The 23,175-nt window shown below is 39.3% G+C and overlaps 1 protein-coding gene across 1 annotated transcript in view; it reads right to left on the minus strand.

The window, feature by feature from the left end:
- Nucleotides 1–23,175, minus strand: part of LOC105672592 (cell adhesion molecule 2) — an 85,466-nt gene that overhangs the window by 13,571 nt on the left and 48,720 nt on the right. Inside the window, exons 2-5 of the mRNA XM_012367633.2 lie at nucleotides 16,032–16,237; nucleotides 9,736–9,868; nucleotides 8,722–8,855; nucleotides 1,757–2,000 (exon numbers count right to left, since the gene is read on the minus strand). Coding sequence (XP_012223056.1) covers nucleotides 1,757–2,000; nucleotides 8,722–8,855; nucleotides 9,736–9,868; nucleotides 16,032–16,237 — 717 coding nt within the window. The remainder of the gene's footprint in view (nucleotides 1–1,756; nucleotides 2,001–8,721; nucleotides 8,856–9,735; nucleotides 9,869–16,031; nucleotides 16,238–23,175) is intronic.

The following is a 23,175-nucleotide window of genomic DNA, read 5'->3' on the forward strand; positions in this document are numbered from 1 at the left end:
CAGGACTTTACTCGTCGATAATTGCGCGAGGCGCAATGTGCTTGTCCGCGTAATGCGGTTAACTACAATTAGAAAATTGCAATGATAATTCAGAATAATTTTACTGATGCTTGATTCGAATGCTCGATGTAATCTTGTCATTTTGATGTTATTGATCGCTCTATTACATATCGCAAAGGTCGCTACACATCACAATAAAAGATACACAGTGAGTCATCGTCGTCCCCTTTCTGAAAGGGGGAACGAATTTGCTTTTGCAACTGCGTTTACGTGCGACGGAGGGGAGTAAGACGCGCATTAAATCGGAGTGACGGGCGGAATCGCGTGGAGTGATTCGATCGGGAAGACGGATGCGATACCATTTTCTGTAACTGGATAACGGCCGTGCTTTTTCAGCTGGAACAATCATAGCCCCTATGGCTTCTTGGTGAGCGGCTGATACGACTGCGACGAGCACATAACTGTCGCTGGGCGGCGTGATTCACGTGAAAGATTGCACATGGCTCGATACATTCATGGGGCCGCGGGGCTATAAATGTTATTGTCGCTGTTAGCCTTATTACACTCGTCCCTAGAAATGCTCCTTCCAAGTGGCGCGCTTTGTCTGCGCGTATCTCTCGCGAAACTACACGCGTCATGAGAACTGCAGTAAAGGAAAAATTCGATATCGAGCTATTTTACGAGACGTTTGCCAATGCTGAATTTATAATGGCGATTATTACGCGCATGACGTATGTACAAGTTGTCCAATTGCTCGTCACAATCCAATTCCCCGATTTCGTTGGTTCGATAATTCCGCATTTGATAAAAACAGCGGCATTGTTGAAAAAATAGAAAAAAAAGTGTGATTTCGCGTCTCGTTAAGCTTGAAAACCAAACTGCACGATTCGGTCGATCGAGTTCGACTTACCGCTCCGTCACTTGCGTATATAAAGAGTATTTATGCCTGGCCGCGTTGTCCCATTTAGCTTGATCAACAAACTTCGTTCGGTTCAATAGCAATTGCGAGACTCGAAAGCACGCCCGACGACTGCCAGTCGCAATAGATATACCGAACTAATGTACGTTCCAGTTTCATAGTTTTCCACCGTCGGAGAGATGGTTGATCGTATTACTATCTCGATGCTGCATTGATTCCGTGTCGTGACAAAGCGTCGACATATGACACAGAAAGTATTCCCGCTGCTGCGACAATCTTTCTGTTTACCATCGCTTCTCGTTTTTCTTTGGAGACTTTCGATTCCCGCGGCGATACGCGTGTGACTCAAACTTGCGTGCTCGTTACAAGTTCGATGATTGCTATTTATTCACTTGCAATCACTGAGTATTTCAAAAACTTTCTAGAAAGATACCTAGAGGAGAAAAGAAATATCTACAGAGAAATTTACAATTTATCTGGTATCTGCGGTTTCCAAATACACGTATCACATCGTATAATTCAAGTGATAAAGCTGCAATTTAAAAAGCGAGAAGCAATCAGTGTACGAAATATGAAAATAATTATTTTGATGTTTGGTACGATATTCATATCAAAAGTTAATAAATCCAGCTTTTGATAAAGTTCAAAAGTATAATTTCATTGTTATAAATATGCGATTGTGAGAGAAATACTGAAGAAATATCAAAGAGAAAGTAGAACTATTTTTCTTCGTAAATAGCAATAGTATTATATTCCTAACAATTCCAAAGTGATGCTTAAAAATGATAAAATCAGAGCGAAGAACATTGTAGCAAAGTCGATGGCTTATGTACTTACGGTTATTATACGGTGGTGATTCGCCGGTGATCGATGCAATACGCGGCACATCCTCGCTGATATCGATGTCCGCTGATTTCCGATAAACGTCTGCAATGGAGGCCGTGCAGCGCAAATGTAAATGCCCATAGCGGAACATTTCAGTTGTCACTCGAAATTCTATTAGTGAATTTGTAGATTCCGTGTCCTCTTCATGAGGATATTTGTAACTCCGTATTTTGTACTTAATTGTGTTATCCTCAATCTAAAAAAAAGAATCATAAAAAAGATATATTAATACTTAACGACATATATTTTACTGGAATATTTTTTGGCACCGCGTAAACCAATAACAATATTAACTTTTTAATTTTTCATTTATTTTAATTTATATTTTAAATTGTTGCACAAAAATTCCTGGTGCGTCGGGAATGAAAAATTTAATATAAATTTTGACGCGAACAACACCTTTATCTCGAATGTAGTATGATAAATCCTCTCGCAATAGGTATACAATTCGAAGGATGGTTTGTCGTCATATATAATTTAACCGAGTTAGAAGCATCTAAAGCTTAAATAATTAATGTCTTGCATTTAGTACTTATGAGAAGATCTTCATCATTTATTCCATAGAACCGTCTGAGTGTATCAAAATACCTTTCACACATATTATCATACTCCCCAAAGGGAATTACTGTTGCAACTTGCTGAAGATATCACGCGGTATCACATTGTTTTTAATGCAGATGAAGCCTTTGTCTTTTGTCCTGCTCATCCTTGCGCACCTTTTGTCTCTACAGACTAAAATAAAAAAAAAAGAAAAAAGAAGGAAAGCACGGAATGAAATTGGTAGAGTCAGGAGTCGCTCAATGTTATTACTTCAAGGAACAAACGTGGACGGGTTTAGCTACAGCAACGTGATTCTATGATACGTGCACTATAAAATTTCATGGACTATAAAGTTAGCGTTGACACATGGCTCCTCTCGGGCTGTATCTTTCGACTTTTTATCTACACCTTTGCAGACATTGCACGCAAGAGACCGTGCGATAGTTTTTGAAGAAAAATTTTTCAAAATTTAATAATTTATATTAAAACTGTTTGTGTTTGTTACGCTTGGATATCGCAATAATTATTTCAAATTCTAATCGTTCAAATATTTGGACAAAAAGAATCTCCAAGTCAGATTTAAAATTTGGATAATTCAAAATTTGCGTGATATTCGCAGAAAAAGCGATTAATTATCTTTCGCAGAAAGCTGAAAGAAAATGAAAAACTTTCAGATATCGCACGACTTGATATACACAGTAACGGGAAATGCTATCATCATTTACAAACTAATATACGTCAATGTCAATGGTGTCGTAGGAAAAATATAAATGTGTCGTATGATTTGTAATAAATACACACGAGGGGGACCTTACTTTATGTACAAGCAGGACTACTTTCAGGAAGAATATATGGCCAAGAAGAAACGAATTTGTCTTCGATCGTCCGCTACGTTACGAGAACAAGAAAACCTCGAGAACTCCGAAGGCGACGTTATCATTTGTAGAACAAACAAGGACATACATCATGTCCACGGGTGCACAGTGTCACGTGCGGATACAGGCTACATCCATAAAGCATAAAGCATAAAGCTGATGCCATCACGGATGCCACCTTCCCTCGCACCTTCTTTTTCCCCTCTTCTATATGTCATGAGATTGTCGGTAGAGCTCTCGCATACGTGTATCCTCCGCGAATCTAAAGTGCATTGCGTACAATCTTCATATCTCCGAAATGGGTTTTGATAATGTTACTTGTCTGGATGCTTCCTCGAAGCGAAGAGACTGATTGACACGACGTTGGCGTTATAGAGTTTCGGCGCAGCTTGCCTTCACCCTATTGTCTTTGCGAATGTAATATTCTCCGCTCGCTGTGCACACATTCACCTCGTAGCACACACATTCCCGCAACATATTGTGGATCTTGTATTTCGCAGTAAAGCTACTATATTTGTCTATATCTGAAAGCGTATATGAATAGAATTAATCTAATCGTGTGTAGTGAATAAATTCACACGATTACACACAATCTCAAAAACGCATGAGATTCTCATTTTATACAGTTTAAGTGGTCATGCAGTTTATGTATAGTTTATAAAATGTTATGATTGTAGAATATTTGTACAGTTATAGAGAGAATTAGGAACAGAAATAATTTATTAATTAAAAACTTACAAATTGTTAAAATTTAACGTTTATTTTATCGTACAAAATATTACAAATTATTTCCTCTATATTTCCTTCACTTCTCGTCAGCAATTGCAATATTCAGTTGTAATATAACTTATCACGTAACAGTTCCGCGAACATTTTCAACTAGCCATACGAGAGAACTTTCGAAATGGAAATCAGGCGTGCAGAAAACGCAGTAAAAGTCCGAAAATTACGTTCGGACTCGAATTTACGAGAATGCGCGTGCTGTGTGACTAGGGATTATTTGCCCGAAATATTGGTGAATGTTTCATATGCCGGGGCCGAAGCTTTCCGGTGGAGCGCGGATAGCAAGGCGGAAATATTGGCGGCGAGAAAATATGAGCGAAAACTTGATTTGAGATAGGTGGTGCCCAAGTAGAGTTTTCTTGGCAACGGATCAAGCGCATATACTTATATACCCTCACCTACAAAAATCTATGTGCCAGTTTTATGTGTGCTCTCTCACGCAAGAAAAAGCAGAGAGGCTGAGAAAGGGGGATAAGCAGGTGGTCAATCGATGAAAACGATTTTCTAACTCAGTGACCGGTTCCTGCATTACCTGGAATCGCCACTTGATAAGACTACGTTTTCTAAATGGACAAGTCTAAAATGAAATTCCCGGGAAGAGGAGAGATTCTCGCTTCTTATCTCGGTTCTCTAATTTCTCTTCTCTTATCGGACGTAAGAGCCATTTAATTTTCTCTATCGCACATGATCGTTCCCGAATTAGCACTGCGCTCCGACGATATTTTCAACATTAATTCTCAATCGCTTTCCGTCCAATATCCGATAAAGTTCAAAAGTGCAGTGACGCTTACCATTCTGATGAAATTGTTATTGAATGTATCAAGTTATACATGAATGATTCATATTAAGAGATATTTTGCTGAATAAGTTTTGCATGTATCACTTGACAATAAAAAAACGATCTACAATATTCATTTTATATATTATAGTTAAACATTTTTTCCAGGTTGGAAAGCATCTCAAAAATAAAAATGAGAAAATTTAACGTTAAAGTATGAATTTGTTAACGCGAGCTACGAGCAGGAAAGGTAGACGTAACATTTTTTCCAGATTGGAAAGCATCCCAAAAGTAGAAATGAGAAAATTTAATGTTAACGTTGAAGTATGAATTTGTTAGCGCGAACTGCGAACAAGAAAAGTAGACAGGCATTTGAAGATTGCCGAATAAAGAGTTGCCCGTTGAATCGTGGGTGAATAAACGAGAAGTGAGTCTGCAATAAAGGAAAAGTGCCCCGTTAGGACAACTATGGAGGAAGTTGTCAACAATAGCGGTGCTTAGAAGCAAAGAAAGTAAGTGGTGACACACGTCGCGGGCGACAGAAGGATGGGTGAAAACCGAAAATAGAGAAGGTCGAAACGGCGACCCTTGGTGCACTTTCGGTCGGGATGCTTTCGCTAGGGTCGGACTATTGTTCCTCTCGCCGCCGGAAATGCGAATTTTCACTTACGCTCGTCTGAACGTGGTCGCTGCTTACACCGCTTTGTTTTATTCTGAAAAGCAAGTTTCACGCGCTATTCCGAGTATCTATTTAAAAACACTTGCGTTTATTTATTATTTCAGACTAAATTGGAAATTTGTTCAATGAATTATATTTCAATATTCCACTTTATAATCCGATGATTTTTACGTTAATGTTCTAAAGTGCCCAAATTTTTATTTTAGTTTGGTGAAATAAACAATTTGATATAAATGTTATATATCGAAGCCGCGCAAAACAATTGCTTCATATTGTTTCCATTATGATATAACAAACAGACAAATTATAAAAAATAAATCAAACATGATAAAGTTGAAATTTTATCTTTTGAAATGAATGAAAAATTATTTTTTATATATTGGAGATATAAAATGAAAAGTATTTCATAGAATATGTACATATTGCGAAGAATATTAAATACAGGATTATAACTAAAAATTTAATGACATTTTATTACTTGCTATTACTCTCGTTGCTAGATCATTTAATAATTGATATATTTCATTAATATTTTGCTATTCTTAATATTTTAGCCTATCGCGAGAGGATTTCAAATGTCGCATATCTTTCAGCGAGACAGCTGAAATTCCTGCGCGATGCGGTAGGAATCGAATTTAGGAAGATTCGTTCGGACGCATTCGCGCACGGTTGAAGGATTACGGATGCCTGGTATGCAAATAAATCGTTATTTCGCGGCTTTCGTTAAATCAACTAAATTATTCCGTTAAATCGCTGTGCCGTCGTTTCGTCGCGCTGACGTTTTCCCAGTTTCACCGGCCGAAAGTGAGTTACGCCGTTTCAATCGTCAGAATGAAAAGTGTCAAAGGACGGCATAAATCTGCACGTTCAAAAACAAAGCGCCGGCCTCTGAAAACGAATATTCAGTGGAAAATATCGCGCCTCTCTCGCGCCCCGGTTATTTAAACCAACGGTATTTTCTACGAAAGTAATGGATCCGCTCGTCAAGATAAAGGTCTGCGATGTCGTTTGTTTGTTTCTTTTTTTTTTTTTTTTTTTTCAATATTTCAATGCAATGGAACAGCAGGTTAATGCGTAAATATTGAGCTTGTTTTCGCAAATGCGTCGGAAGCTCCTCGGCAATTACGCCGATGCGATTAAAGTGGAATTAAATCATAAAACAGCCGGTCTTGCGCGGGTCATGAAATAGCGCGAATAAAAGTGCGCAGCGGCGTAACTCGTTATAACGCAGTTAATGCCGATCTCGAGAAAATTCAGCGGGATGCAATCTAGAGACGACGACGTACACTTAAGACATTTAATTGAGGCGTCAAGGATGAAACTTTGCCGATCGATACATAGGGCACTCGACGATCGCAGCAGAGATACGGATGAGCAACTGTACACTTAATCCTCTCCCCTGCCTGTCTTTCTCTTCTCTTTTTTTTCTTTCTCTTCTCTCTTTTTTTTTTTTTGTTTCTCTTAGTACTCTTTTGCGCGATCGTAGCTCGTCTGATGCTGCACTCGACAGGAGAGCTCTACAGATTACTAGCGTACGAAGCTTTTCTACTTGAAGGTTCTTCGAGATTTATCTACTTTATGGAATGGAAGATCCCGGACGTCTTTATAGTTAATCACGCGAGGTATCGTGTAAAACGTGTGTATCTCATTTGCGTCACAATATTCAAAGTATTCGTTTAACAAGAACAATAAGCTCTTGCAATAGTAACATGCTGCTCGGTCACTTTTGTGTGTGCTATGCATTTTATTTTAATTAATATTTTTAATTTATACAAGTTTTTTTAGTTTTTTTATCGGAATAAACAGTTAATAAATTTCTAGATATTTGTGAGAATTTCACATCAAATAGAATCGAATAGAGGTAGAAGTAGAGCGTTTCGAATGGCATGTGAATAATGAATGGCGATAAAACGAGCTCGATTCCGTATTTATGACGACAATTTGGCCAGTGATGAAGGAGGCCGAATTCGAGGTATTTTGCGCGAGAAATTATGTATGAGACCTTTCGTATAATAGCGCGTATGAAAAATATCGAAAACGATGAATGAAAAAATGTGCGACAATTCAAACATCATTGTGCATAAAATACAAAAGGCATACATATGTATGCAACGTATTCGCGATATCAGTGCATTAAAATGATAATTTGCTTGCGCAGTTGTTATAAATTGACGACGAAAATCAGACATATTGCAACGTGAAATTTTAATTTTTGTAAATCAATGTTGCATATTTTACAGCGTGCGGTTGTATCGGGAAAAAATCTCTATGTACATATATTAAAGATAAATATGCAGTTTTAATATACAACAATTATATAACGTATATTTCGTTTTTATATCTTCTATTAATTAATTATCCAAACAAATTATCATAGAAGTAAATTAATTAATAGTAGATTTATTATTATATCAATAAACGGTTGTGTGTGTGTGTATTTGTGTTTGTTTCAAAATAATTGATAAAACTATTAATGTTTACGAATAATCTTAATTAACGTTATGTAGAACGCACAGCAGATTAATAACCTGGAAACAAAATTCCATCCACGGACTTAGTTTATTGATAATCGTGTTGGCTATGTGGACGTGCACAGAATGTTCCAAAGTGACGGCAACCATAGTTCATCCTTTATTAAATTTCAATATCAAATTACGACACGGAAAAGTGTAGATATTAAGCAGAGTCTACGTGAGACAAATTTTCAATAACATATTTTGACATTTTTTATATTATAAGTTAAAAAAAAATCCAAGGTGTAAGAGTTTTCCTTTCTCCATTTTTATAAATCTGTCTTTTTTACTTTTTGCTTATCCTCCGCAGCTGCAATAAGATATCTTTCACGAAGCGGAGCTAATTTTGTAGTGTAACGACCAGACTATTAAACTTTACAATTTCGCAGTTAGAATTTTATTATTCTTTTTTTTTTTTATTACAAAGTAAGTTTGTCAATTTGCATGTAGAATCGTATTGCGAGCTACAAATTCACTGCAAGTCGCTACAATGCGGCGTTGAATGCAATTCTTTTGCGCGAATCCGCGACAATGTATCTCGATATTGGTTGTATTGAGGTGAGGAGAAAAGCCTCAGTGAGCGGCGAAATAGGTGGGATAGACGTAATCGAACGGGGCGAGAAACAGAGTGGAGTATAGGCGCAAGCTCGGATCTTCCGCGTGCAATTCTAATCATCCAGTAAGGTCACGTAGCTACAACTACGAAGACGTATATAGAGAGTAAGGCGGGGCGGGGTTGCAATACTTACGGGTTCCCCGTTGAGCTTCCACGTAACGGTGGAGGCGGGCCGGGAGTTGCCTGAGGTGCAGTTCACTCGCAGCGTCTCGCCCACCGTTATGCGCTCCTTCTCGGTACGAATCATAGGATCCGTTTTTGGGGCGTCTAAGGCATAATAATTATGTCGTTTAGCACATGCGACTGCTGCCACGGCACTAACTCGACACCTGGCGACGCGCCAGCACGGCGCCGAGGGCGTCACAGAGCGTACAGGAAACACTTGGACAACGACCCCGTCATGCTCGGTACCGACGACGAGGGCTAGTGTTTCCAGCGGATCCCTCGACGCCGCCGTCGCGCATTTTGTTTAACAATTTGTAATCTATGTCACGTCGTGATATTCCCGCCGGAGTGTGTACGCTTATGTGATATATGAGTTTCCTCTTTGGCTGCGCAGGACCAGCTGCGTATAACACTCAACAACGTTAAAATTACGGGTTGTTCTTCAAAACTTATAATTTTTAAGAAAAGTCGTAATAAAGAATTTGTTCTGGCGATTAAAACGTGATTGAAACAAAATTGTGACAATAATACAACGATGTGACATGATTAACTTTTTCATTACGCGCACAATTTTAGAAATATTAATTTTTAGTGAGAGTTTTATTTTATTTTGCATCTGTCAGAGTATTGCACAAGCATAAAAAATGTACCATTACTCTGAATCACATTTCACATCATATTTTAAATAAAAATGTTTGTGCATCAAAGGGTGAAAATAAAATTAGAAGAAAATGCGTGGAAATTCAGTCGGAAATAAACGAAATATCTTATTGGTGCATTACAGACTATATCGATTTTATCCGAATTCGGTGCTAGAGTCGCTCGTTGAAACCTCATATATGTATTTACGAAATATATTACCGTTACGAGATCGAGCACCGAAATAAACGGAAAGCATATGCGCGATCCTAGAAACGAAAGATTTATCTTCGATCGAAGCGATAGAAGTTTACTTAATCCCTAAGAATTGCGACACACTTACCCACTACTTCCATCTTGGCCCTTTCGATCAAAGTGTGGAAGGTAATGGCGTCGGACACCTCGCATTTGTACATCCCGGTGAGGTTTCTGGACACGCGCACCAATGTTACATCGTGCGAGTTCGATTTGGAGATCTGCAAAACGCAAAGCTTGATGTACCGTGCTCCACCTATGTGCTTTCGTTCCATCCTCTCTATTTTCTACGATTCTCCACCATCTGCTCGTTTTTCCCAACAGACGGGGGGTTTTTTTTTTTACGACAGTGTACGCCGTATCACCATTTTTCATGCGCGATAGATTCACGTCAATAGTTTTTTACAACCGCGTATCTCCCATAATCCTTCCAATCCTCGACGGTATTTTCGTGCCGATAATTCGCGCCGCGGTGTGAATTATTTTCGCGTAATCTCGTAAGAATTCATACGGAAATTTCGCGAGCGTCTACAACATTTGAACATTTCCGATGTTGCTCCAATTAAACTTTACGCTTCGCAATCTCGAGTTGAGGGAAGGAAGTTTGTCGGGAAGCGGTGAATAAGATGCAAGGAATATTCATTACGGATGGTTCACCGCTTCGGGATAGTTAACGGTTCTTTTTATCCGGTGTTATGAGGGTGTTATGACCACAAGACAGAAAATTAAATCTGCAAATCTGAATGATTGTGAAGACTTGTACTTGGTTATTCTGTCGACTGTCCGGACGCGAAACAGAGAGAGAGAGAGAGAGAGAGAAAGAGTGAGAGGGAACGATAATAAGTATCGATCGTGCATTCGGGCAACTTCGCTAAAAGCACGGATCTCAGTGAAACTGTCACCGAAGTAACGCCGTTCGCGAAGATTCCTTTCAAAACGACGTTCTTCGGAGTGCTTTTACAGGGTGGGGAGGGGGGGGGGGGAGGGAGACCTGATGGTGCTAGATATAGGTTACTGCGCGGACGAGAATTTTTTACCGGCACATCTTTGCAGAAAGCATCACGTCTTAGCTATCTCTTAGACGCCGAAAGAACAAAGGGCGAAAGTTTCTTGTCTTTGCAATATCGATCAACGTGACATCATTGATTCGAAACACGTGTATGACTTCTATGTCAAAAATAAAGTTAGCAGCGTGCTTCGACTTCGTACGCTACTTCCGAATATGCCGGAGAAATGTGCATATCTATCACGGAAACTTCGAATAGCGAGGGATGACGTAGAATTCTTGAATACTGAGTATTAAAATAAAAAGTTGGCATAAAGATATGCACGGCGAGTTTCAGGCGGAAGTAAAGTTGAAGTAGAGCGGAACTCTTTCCGCAATAGCACGAGAACAAATGGTGATTTGAAAAGTATAAATAATAGGAATGTTAAAATTATAATTAAGTTATTGCAATTTTTATATGCTACATAATTATTCTTTTGCGCGAACTTAAATTCCGTTAAGCAGATTATTCGCGTTGCCGTACGTAAAAAAAGTTTTATACCGCAAAAAAAATCCGACTAATCTAAGCGCGGCCGCTTCTCCTTTTTCATTCGATGTCGCTGCACCGAATTCTCCTGATATTAAACATTGCCAAAATGCTCCGTATTTTCTGTACTGCTGATCGACTCTACGTTCGAACCTTTCCAGGTTTTAAATCTAAATCCCGCGATCCGCCCGTTTCTTTTTGCGCTGCACCGCTGCTCTTTTCCTCTTCGCAGGCATTTATATTCATCGCGGCGAGCGTCTCCGCCTCCTTTACAAACTATATCGGATGAGGGGACAAGTCTTTTTCATCGTTTCTTCCGCTTCTGGCATCGGCGTGGACGAGACGCTCGATGAAAAATATCATTGAAAAGGGTTGTGCGCCGCGACTATTCGGATCTGCCGGTGTGGAAACCAACGGGAGCCACGCGTTACCGCTTTTATGAAAAGTGTGAGCATGTACCTTATTTTTCACACGTCCTATATTCCTGATTAGATGAAGCCGTATGAGCAAATATACACGTATTCGTGATACGCATTGAAATTAAAGAAAAAAACAAACCTTTGCATCAGCAATTCGCGTTATTTATCAACCGTGAAGTTTGTAATTTGATTTCTGAACATATTGCCTTTTTTAAGATATTTTCTTTTTACACTTACGTGTACCTTTATTCAACGCTTGATATGATGTCTTTTTCTTTAAAAGCCCGCGGCAGCAATATCCGAGATTTTATTCCCCGTATTCGTTAAAACGTTACGAGTGCACAAGCAAGCTATTCTCTCTCGATTCATCGATTACATCGTAGTAACAATAGCTCAATACCGTTACATGGTATTACAGACCATGACTCATGTGGAACAAATATCGCCTATTCTTATATCGACTGAAAATACTCGCTCGGAGATATACGAGCCAATCGCGATAGACGATAGAAACTTAATCGAATAGTGAAAAATTATTATCCTAAATCTTCGGGCACGAACACCTTTATCACAGTGATCGCGTTTCACGTACCACGAGCGTTTTGTACAAAGCCATCGCTTTCCCTCGAGTTTAGTTCAGCGATAACGCAGCGATGATCGGCGAGAAGGATACTCTCAAGTGGCGCTAAAAAGACAAGATTGTCGATGTGCGGCTGCACGGATGGTAGCCGTTAAACGACGCAACGGCTTATCATCGCGGTAAAGCTGGAGATAGCAATCTCGTTATAACTGTCGCGACGTCAAAGGCGGATGATAGCGGAAAACGTCTTCCGAGTCTACACCATCGGCTATTTGTCAGCGCGGGCGTTGTAAATTCTTTGCATAAAGATTACATGCTCCAGTTATCGTTCTATCTACTTGATTTAAGACTGTAGGCTTTATATGCTCATGAAAATTCCCAGCCTGGCTTTTCCTATCTGTTTCAACTTGGATCGAACTTAACCCCTTCGCTGCCTCAAGCGATTGCAATCTCTCGGCGCTCATATGCTGACTAAATTGCCTTCACTTCATGTGCATATTAAAAATTATGGTTTTCGAATATTTTTGTTAACAATTATTAATTTAAGTAGATAATTCAATAGATGGATAATTCAAAGAAAGAAAAAATAAAGGAAGAACGTAATTAGTAGCGAAAAGGTTTAATCTTGCACTTTGTTCGATCAAGCTGAAACCGTGAGTCTCATAATAATTCGTCGAAAAATTGTTCGTGGATTATTTATTAAACTTTAGAAAAGATGCATCACAGGACATTCATATCGTTTACGTTGTTAATCGCTCTCGACTTGAGTTTTCTTGAAATACATATTAATATCGAAAATTAGTGGACAAATCATGTTCCATATCGCTTGTACAATCATGCTGAAGCGCCCATATAGAAAATCCTGTAAAATAACTCCGAATCCATGTGGAGTTCCAGAAAGTTGGAAAAATTGAATCCTTACTGTCGCATTCGGAGGAAGAAATCGAGAAGACCGACTCATGTCAGATGAAGCCCCGTCAGCGTCACTTTGCCATAGCTTCTCCCGACAGATTCCTCTTGCCGTATCGTCTTCTTTTCTCTCATCACCCTCTGTTCGTTTCACGTCTAGAAATATTTGAGACTTCAGAGTTCACCTGACACCCTTTAAGCGAATGCTACCACGCTTTTCCACCGCTATTTCCACGCCAGTCTTTATCCGTTCCTTCATTATTCCGCTCTTGCTTCCTCGCTTTCTTGTTTTGTTTCCCGCAGCTCTAATAATTCATTTGCGCTCTTACACATTACGTTCTTTATTCTTTGAGATGTTTTGCCAATAATTATATTTCCTTCCACCGATCTCTTTTTTTCCTCGCTCCACCGTATCTGCGTCATTTTTCCGGCAGTATCCTCTCTATCTAAGTTATGCTTTCACGTTTTTCTCCTTCGAAAGTTCTGCCCCACTTTCGTGCGCTGTACGACCGCTCCTTTGCGGTAATTATCGGCGAAGCACGTCGCAGATCCCACGAGAGTATTTTCCTGCAGGACTTCGGCGTGCTTCCTTTGAGTTGCCGGACAAAGGGCAACGAGAGATAGGAAGCAAAAAGGAAGTCAGCGCTGGACGCTATTAAATGTACACGCTCTACCGAGACGTATATAAGCGCGCACGTCTTCCTTGCGGCATTTTACTTGAGATATTTATGATCTCATTCATATTGCTGACCGTAAAATACATTAGATGAAATCGGGTAAGTATACCGGCGGAATTGTCGTATACAGATCAAAAATGTTGTTAGATAACTCAATTTCTTTGTAAAATGAAGGCATTATATGTATAATTTCATGACACGTCTTTTAGATATTGCAAGAGTATATTTTCCATGTGATAACTATGAAAAAATACAATTTAAAATTAACGGTAAAAGAAGAAAATTAATAACGATAACAAATCATCGTCACTGAAATAACAACTAGCTATCATTTATTCCGAGAAGAAACTAGGGAGTGATTAAAAACGATATTAATATAGTAATATCCTGTGACGCGTAATTTTTAAAACAATGTACAAGCGATCCTTTGATGAATTACGAGACGCTCGATTCTAGTTTGCTTGAGAACAGTAAATCTAGATTGCTTTGTTCAAATTATTTTTAAAAAAATATTAAATTTTAGTCGCTATATATATATATATATATATACACGTGTATCAGAAGCCCCTCTGATTCTGATTTATTAAATTACTCGGACGAAGGTCAATGCATCATTGTCCGTACATATCGTGAGCGACTTCGTACTTCTTATGTAGTATCACTCGACACGCGCGAACATCCAGAATTAATCTCCAACATTTTTCTTCGATGGCTCGCATTCGAAGGGGGCGTTATACAAACCTACGGGATATTGCTTTCGCGCCGAGTGCTTTCTTGCGGAAAGGGGGATTCGATTTTCTCGAGCGTCGGAAAATTTAAGAAGAGTTGCACCTTCGAGGGACTTGAGAAAAAAGTCGGGCTGGACGGGCGGGCGGGCGGGTGGAGAGGGACGGCGCGTCGCGACGCGATTGCGGCGACGTTGAATCGACGTCAGTAAAACACGGAACTCGCTTGACCCAGGTTCGAGTTGTGCCGCGGTCGTAGTACACGCCATAAATCAGCCTATCGATCCCTTTCCTTGCCGGCGTCCGCGGGAGAAACTTTTGCCTTCGTCGTGACCATACCAGCGGAAAAATGGAAGCGCTCCGACGCATGGGAGATTAGGGAGGCTTGTAGATGCTGCGGAGGAGGAGTTGGGGTTGGGATGCGGCGGCGGGGGAGAGGGAGGGAGGGGGGGGCTTGTCTAGGCAGCAGTACAAGAAGTTTCGCTTTTGGTCGGACGAGAGAGCGCGCGCGGCCAGATCTTCCCTCTTATCGAATCTACTTGCAGGCTGTGCTCTCCGCAGAAAAATAGATTACGGTCGCGGATCGAGCGCGAGTCGCAAAAAGATAGATCGTCGTTTACTCGTGAGCGCAAAAATTGGTGGCCGGCTTTAGTTCTTATCTCGACGACTCTTCGAAAGAGAGAGCTCACTTGATAAATGGATCTAACGGCGCATCGATATGCGCATCCCTCGGGGAATACAATTTATAATACACATCGTGCAACAAGAATGCAGAACGCTGTGATTTAAAGTACAGTTTTGAGAATGTATATCTTTGGCATTCAATGAAACTTGAATGTTTCTCTGTCATCTATATTGTGCGAATTGTTGCGCCAATTGTTGCGCCAATTGTTGCCCAAATACGTCGATGATTAAGTTTTACGATGAGAAAATTTAACTGTGATACTTGAAGCTTTAATCTTGTTTATTGTGGCACTGCATAATTAGAATTTTTTTTATGATTTCAGATTGGCTTATCAGATGAGCACCATTCGTAATGAACATCATAGTGAACCGAGGTTAGTGTAATCATAAACCTCTCCACGATAATGTTATTAGAGAGATAAGATTTTTATTGCAGACTAATTGAGAAGGCGGGTGTAATAAAGATAAACATACTCAATGATTCAGTTATTATCGTAAACGAAGCGCTACTTATATTAAATATAAAATACGCAAAATGTAGGATTATCACTGTTGTTTTCATTTTCCGATTATTTGAATAATTTGTGGTCTTTTTTCGTTCATTGTTAATTTTTTCCACATTTCAATTTTTAGCTTAAACATCTTGATAATCAAGTCTCGACTCAATATTTTATTAAAGTTTAAATTCAGAAGTGAAATTAATTAACGAAAAAAGTTATGAGAATAAGTTATGAGAATATAAAGAGCATTATAATTTCTTAATTATTCCAAACATAATTTTATTCTCGAAAATTTTTTTACTTTTAGAGATGCTGAAAATCGATTAGAAATTTTGAATTATCCAAAAGAGTTACTCACATTGACTTGTATACCAGCCACATCGTAGATACTGTAAGGTTTTGGATTCTCCGGTGAGTAGCGGTAAAACTGATTATCATTGAGAAACCATTGTACGTTGTACAAAGGTAAACCCTCCAGGTCGTAATGGCACGACAATGTTACGGTATCGCCTGATCTCACCTTAGCCGGTACGTTTATCGTCAGATCTTTCAAACCTGTTGCACCTGCAAACAATAAAAAAAACATTTCATTACGGGGAATGTTCAATGGTGGAGTTTCTATCTGTATGTGTATATAATAATGCGTCGCGTTTGAGTGTATAGATATATATGGACATTGCATTATAATGCACGGCAATCGTGATTAGACTCCGCGAAACGCAGATAGAACAGTCCACTATGCGTGTTGTTCTCTACCAAAGCGTTATGCGCGGTGAATAGTCGTGATGCATTTGATTGGTGCACGCCATTTCCCAATGCTTTTAGGATTAAGCGCCGGTCGGAGAGTGTGACAGCTATAAATAATTCAGACAAATTTTTCACCCCGCAAATTTAAACTTCGCGGCGTGATTTAATGTCCTATAGATTAGTGATTGCAAACTTGTTTTGCCAGTAGTGGACTTTTTATAAGTGGCGGAAAGCGTCAAGCTGAAAGTTTAAGCTCGCTCCATTTAACTTTTGATGTATTTCAAGGAATACGTAATTCTTGTGATCCGAGCAGTAACTAAAATTAGATTTCACACGAATGTTGTTTTGTAAAATTGCATGTTATTGGCGGGGATCAACTCAATTAGTTTGCAATAAATCTTTTTTGTACGGAGGATTAGCCGGTTCCTTTAACATTAATTTAATAAATTAGATAATTAAATTAACAATTATTAATCACACATTTTTCGAGCACTATTTATGTAAATGTATGAAAACGAGAATGCAAGATTATGAAAAACATTGCAATAATTTTTCAGAAGTTATTTATATTTTGCTGAGCTTGTATGAGAACTCGTATTTTCGTTCCATTGTATTTTATTATTTGATAGTGAAAGAATGGAGGATATATTCTTGAGGAGATCTTTTCTCAAGATTAGGATATACCAATCTTATTTCCATTATTTTTTTGCGAAGAAAAGCGTTTTGCTTTTTTGAGCACGTTTCCGTGCAAGAATAATAGTTTTCTAACTGCAGCATCATCAATCTATGTAAAAAATAAGTTGATTTAGTATGCAAAATTGCGAGTCAAGACTAACGAGAATAAATACAACAAAAAGAATTGTTCAAAGAAAAGCGGTTCAATTATCTGTGTCAGAATTTGAAAAAAACGGGAATGACTATATTTTTTGAATAATTAATAATGCTGCACAATATGCGAACATTAATTATTGTGTAGATTAAATTATTGTGTAGACTAAAGATTTTATTAACATGAGTTATAATAGTGATCTTATGCACAATATCTATCATTATGCACGTAATTAACTCAATTAGTATAATTGATTATGTTTCGTCAACATTCGTTAAAGTGTTTAATCGAACGATATTACAACATAACATGAGCGATTTTCAATGTAAACTCTATTACTATTCTGTAAACTCAATTCCGTGCAGCTCCGCGATAGATGTGATGGAACTCGTGGGCATAGCTTTGTTTTCGCGCTCACAAGGATATTACCTCGCGAGGATTATGCGCTATTGAGCAACAAATGCTGATAAGGATTATTCACGGTTTATGAGCGGTGAAAGCGGTGAAATAAGAGCGCTCGAGCAGCACGAGTCATCGAGTCTTTCTCGCAATTTGCGACGCAAGTTGATTTTAACGATCCATTTTTCTCATATCCCCGCATCGTTCGTTTGCACGAGGCGGCGAACCGGGAGACAGACAAGCTCACAAATGATCGTCGCGATCGGAAAACGCTTTACTCACACGCTCAGAGTTGTCGCGGTCGCGAATGTATCGAGATTCCGGCGACGTCGAAATGCGAGGAAGGCGACGTGGTTGTCTTTCAGTAATTTCCACTCGAGACGTTTGCGGTCATCGGTACTCTTGTTCGCCGTCTTTCCGTCGATTACGAGACACTTCGAATCCTATTTCAGCGGTGCGATCAAAGAGAAAGGACAGTCGATGGTCTCTATTACCATCCGAGAGAGAGAAAGAGGGATGCGATCCTCCCGTTCATTCCTCTTTGTCTGTTCCTCGAGAAACCAATCGCAAAGAAGGAAGTGTGCTATCCCGCGCGATCTAAATTAATTCAATGTACGTGTTAGTATTGGGGTGAATGCTTTCGATAAACTTGGTCGAGCGCGCCGCCTCGCAAAGGACGCGCGCTTGCGGCCACAACTTATTCCGGGGTAAACTTTATTCGCCGCCGTCAAGCGCGGAAGTAGAATTTCGGGGGTCGCAATTCCGTAATTAGTATAATAAATAATCCAGTAGGTTACTCCGAGACGTTGTAGCGGTGTTTACATAATGTAGATGCAACGCGCACGTAACGTACTACTTCTTGAAATGGGATAAAAATGCATGAAACGTGTGCCGCATAGAATGTGGCGCTTTCGCGAGACACGGAAGCGTATAACGTTTTTCTCCCGCATAGCGCTTACAAATTTAAGTGGATTCATAAAGTTGCTGATCGTCGACGTTATAGCGCGACGATCAAATTAGCCGTCAATATCAAATTTATTACTATAAATCTACATGAAACATATAAGAGCCAGAAATTTGGCAAGAGCCAAATTTATATTTATATTCTACTTGTAGACTTGAAAAATGAACAATTTAATGCAAGTTGCTCGCTGGAATTTAAAAATTTCTCAATTTCTGCATCCCTCTATGCTTTAGTCTTGTTATGTTATGAACATATACGTTTATATCATTTTCATCGCTCTCAATATAAACCAGGATCGCTGTTTAAGTAACGCCCGGAGCACTTTTACCCCGCGCAAAATTGCACGAGCAAATGGAAGTGCATCTTCGCGGAATAGCTGCGCATAACGTGCAAACGGCGGAACGTCACGATTAGACATTTCGCATACGGCGCACGATGCCCACGAGACGTTTAGTTGCGCAAAGAGATATTCGGCGGGTTGAGTGCTGTTTGTTTTCGCCATTAAGCCGGGAAAATATGGGTTAACTGCTGCCAAGGGCCGCAGATCGGTGATTAAGTACAATAAATAATTCCGTGGCACGGGTAACCGTGCCGCTAAGCTCTGCGTGCAGATAACACCATTGCACGCTCGATCTTGTGCTTTTTCGCAACGGGAGCGTAATTTCGCAAAAGAGCAGGAGATAACATGCAAATGCTGCAACATCTCGTTTCGCAGAATGCTCTCGATACTGTAGCAATTTATTGTCCGTGAAGGCGCGCGCATATAAATACACGTAAAAGAGATATCGCGCCTAAAATGCGGGCAAATAAATAGATTGATATACTGCCAGATCTGTCATAAAAACAAATCTCTCTCTACTCCTCTATAATTTTTACAATTATTCTTCAAGAAAACTTCTGTTTCAATTAACATTGGAAAACATAACGTTTTTCTTGTTACTGCAGAGTTTATTTTTATGACGATTTTTTTTCCCCTCGTAGTTATAAATAGTTACACGTTTTTATGTTGCGGATGGTATTTTATATCACGATGATGGATCATTCGCAAGATGTGTAATTCATTAATGCAAACATTTTTCTCGATATTCTTCATTCTGTATCTTTTTTCTAGTATTTTATCCAACAAAATATATTATTTTATATTTTTACTCATTACATTTAGTTGCGTTTATTTAAGTATTACATATATATTATTAATTTTATAACATGGAGAACCGTAACAATAATAGTTAAAACATTATAATTCATCTCCTAACAATATTTTTAATTATATTTTTTCAAACGTGAAATTTTTAATTTTACGATGCTGCATGTTACATATGATTATCATAAAATATCTTTAGTGAATCTTGTTTTTTCTTTTTTTTTTGTTTTTTGTTTGATTGTATGAGTCCGTATGAATAAATCACAATTGCAAAAGATATGAAATGCGGAATATCATATGGAATCGTTCCGTGTTTCCATAAAATCGATTAGCGCCAGTGCATGATGCATGCGAAATTCAGATCTCATTCTGCGGATACACAACTAACACGTTATACAAACTGTTTAAAATACATTTTAGAATTCATCTACTAATTAACACCGCGTTCGAATTTGATAAATACGATTTATCAGTTGCAGGATTAAATATTTATAGAGACGAGAAAGAGGAAGAAAAAAGAAGAGCGAGATAACAAAGGCTAATCGCTAACAAACTTGATAGAACATAAAATCAAATTTATTACGCCGGAAGCATTATTTAAGCACTTAAGTCAATAACAATCTTTTCGCGGCCAGTTTCAATGTTTTTATATTATTTGCGTATTACAATCTACCTTGCTGCTTACAATAGCCCGCGCTAGTAACGCTCGAAACGCGATAGTCTCAGCTTAATTACTAGTATTCCCAATAAACGTAGCGGAATCCGTTTCGCCCAAACGAAGCCGGTGCGAAAGAAAACAAGCATTTTTCTCCCGATGTCCGTGTTGATTGCAAAATAACGGGCTTTATTGGCTATTACTCTGATTGTGGGCAAGAGCTTCGCGCCTGCCGAGTGCAAGCGGTGGAATGCAATCCGAACGTAAAATACAAATGAAACTCGCGCGCGAACAGTCCGCGATTGCCGATATAACATTACACATAAACAAGGTATGGCCGGTGCTCCCGGGCGGGGGATGTCCGCCATAGGAAATCGATGGGTAACCCCGCGGAGAATCGGCGGCCGCCGTCTGTCCGTCCGTCCGTCTGTCCGTTCCGTAACGCAGCAATTGGTATTTCGCCACTTTTATCGATCGCGATGCGCGTTTACGCGACAGCTCGTCCCATAAGCGTCGAAATTTTTCACACGCGATTTATCTCCGATTTATTTCCCGGCGTGCGGCAGTGTCGTCGTTAGCGCAAACGAAATTTCGAATCGGCCGCTCTTGCCGAGCCACGGCTCTGATCGTTAAACAACTTCGGGCGAGCAATTTAATATCCTGTTCCCCGAACGGTTATGCGAGTTTGTTCCGCGCGGAAAATGTAACATAATCAGTTGCAAAGTTGCGTATCGAGTTGAACGCTGAAATTATTTACCGTCGCTGCGTTGCTGCGCGGATGTTGCAATTAACGAGCCGAACGTGACTAGGTATTTTGCGCGAAATGTTAGCGCTTTTTTCGCCCAAAACACTTTTATTTGCCTGTTTCTAATAGCACGCACGCAACGTAAGCAATTTCGCGCGGGGATGTCATGTTTAGTGACAGTCCCTATTCATTTAAGCTCAATTTCGATGTAATGACGGGCGTTATGTGCGAGTTGACAATTCAGACCTGGTAAATAGCTGCGAACAAATGTGGACGGGCGAATTCGTATCGGCGCGGTTCAACGAACGCAAATAGCGGGCCCGGAATACTTTCTGTGAACGGGTTTATGAAAAAAAGCGATTGAATGTCGAATGCGTACGCGTACGCGCGTGATCGTGTTACCGAGAGCATTCATCATTTTCCCACGACCAGACGTGATTTACGGCGCCGATAAAAGGGATGACTTGGCCGTCAAGTACGTTGCGTTTTTTATTTGCCGCTTTTATTTCGAGCTTCCGCCCGAAGATGGGTCTCCGGGGGGGAGGGGGGGGGGGAGGGGACACAACGACGGACGACACAGAGGGTCAGGAAGATATGCAGAAAGGATATATTTGTATCGATATTCTCTACGTCTCATTTATTACGCGTTAAAAACACATTCTTTCGTATCATCCGTTGAAGTGATGCAATTGTAGTAACGCAGTTATATTCTGTGGCTGGAAAGAGCGTTATTCTCCACTTGTTATTCCAAATATGTTCAAGGATTATCCCGGATTTGCACGAGATCTTGTGTAAAAATCTTTCATCTATATCCGTAATAGCCAAAATCTATTTGCTAGTACATCGCAAACCGCACAATGGTTACGCTTAAGCGTCGTGTGTCCTAATTACGCGGGTAATTATCGAGGCTGATTGGTAGGTAGTGACGATATAAGCCCATAATGAATATGGTTAAATCATAAGTGGCTCGTTATTGATTGCCGTGATTGAAGCCGCTGCAATGATGCGACATCGCGCGCGCGGCATGGTTCTGTCAGTCAATTAACAGTGCGAAAAAAATATGCATGGATTATTACGTGTCAGATTTAGATTTGATAGCATCACGTATGATCGGTGAACGCCTACGGTCCCGTGAGCTTTCGGCGATTATTCCTGAAAATGCTGGTTGTAAAAAATTATTGTGCTGTTGGATAAATATGATATGTACAAAATATAACGCCGAAACAACGCGCATAGAACGAATTTTATGTATTTTTTTTTGCATTATTGTTTTTGTCATACTATTTATGTAAGGTTTTCGAATACATGCTCCAATTTTTGGTTGATCGTAAACCACATGTTTTTTGCAGGACAAATATTTTTATATTGTTATTGGCGCATGTGAAATGTTCGTCACGCACAAAACGACGTTTGTGTGCGGCTTCCATTATCATTTCCAGCAAACAAATTCGCGTAGCGGGAATAGCGTTATACGGAATTTAGAGACGCGAGCATAGGTATTCCACGCGAACTCTCTCGTTTCAATTCCGGAAAATGTCATTAATATGTAAGCACCGACATCAGGTTACCAGCGAAACTGGGCACGCGAATTTCGTTATTGGTAATGAGAAACTCGCGTGTCGCATGGGAAATTTGGGAACCATATTTTGTATTGATATACCGCAAAACTGTTACTGGCACGAGTTACTCTTTTCAGTAATGAACATCGAATTAAGCAAATTAATTATTGATAAAAACGAAAAACAGCCGAACGTTTATAACTGTACGTCATCGATTTTGACAGATTTCGATATTACAATATATGTAACACATAAAGTCATTAATGCATTAAAGTAAAAAATCGAAATTGTGTTTTAATTTATATATTGACGGATAATTTTTCATGATTTAAACATTACCTTTGTTAGATGTCGCATTAATTCCAATAACGCTGACATAAATTGCGCTTCAAAAAAGTTACATTAATAAATATTGATGAAATAAATCTTTTATTATACCGTTTTGGAATAATAAAAAATA

The sequence above is a fragment of the Linepithema humile genome, chromosome 4 (genome assembly GCF_040581485.1).
Source record: "Linepithema humile isolate Giens D197 chromosome 4, Lhum_UNIL_v1.0, whole genome shotgun sequence".
NCBI lineage: Eukaryota > Metazoa > Arthropoda > Insecta > Hymenoptera > Formicidae > Linepithema > Linepithema humile.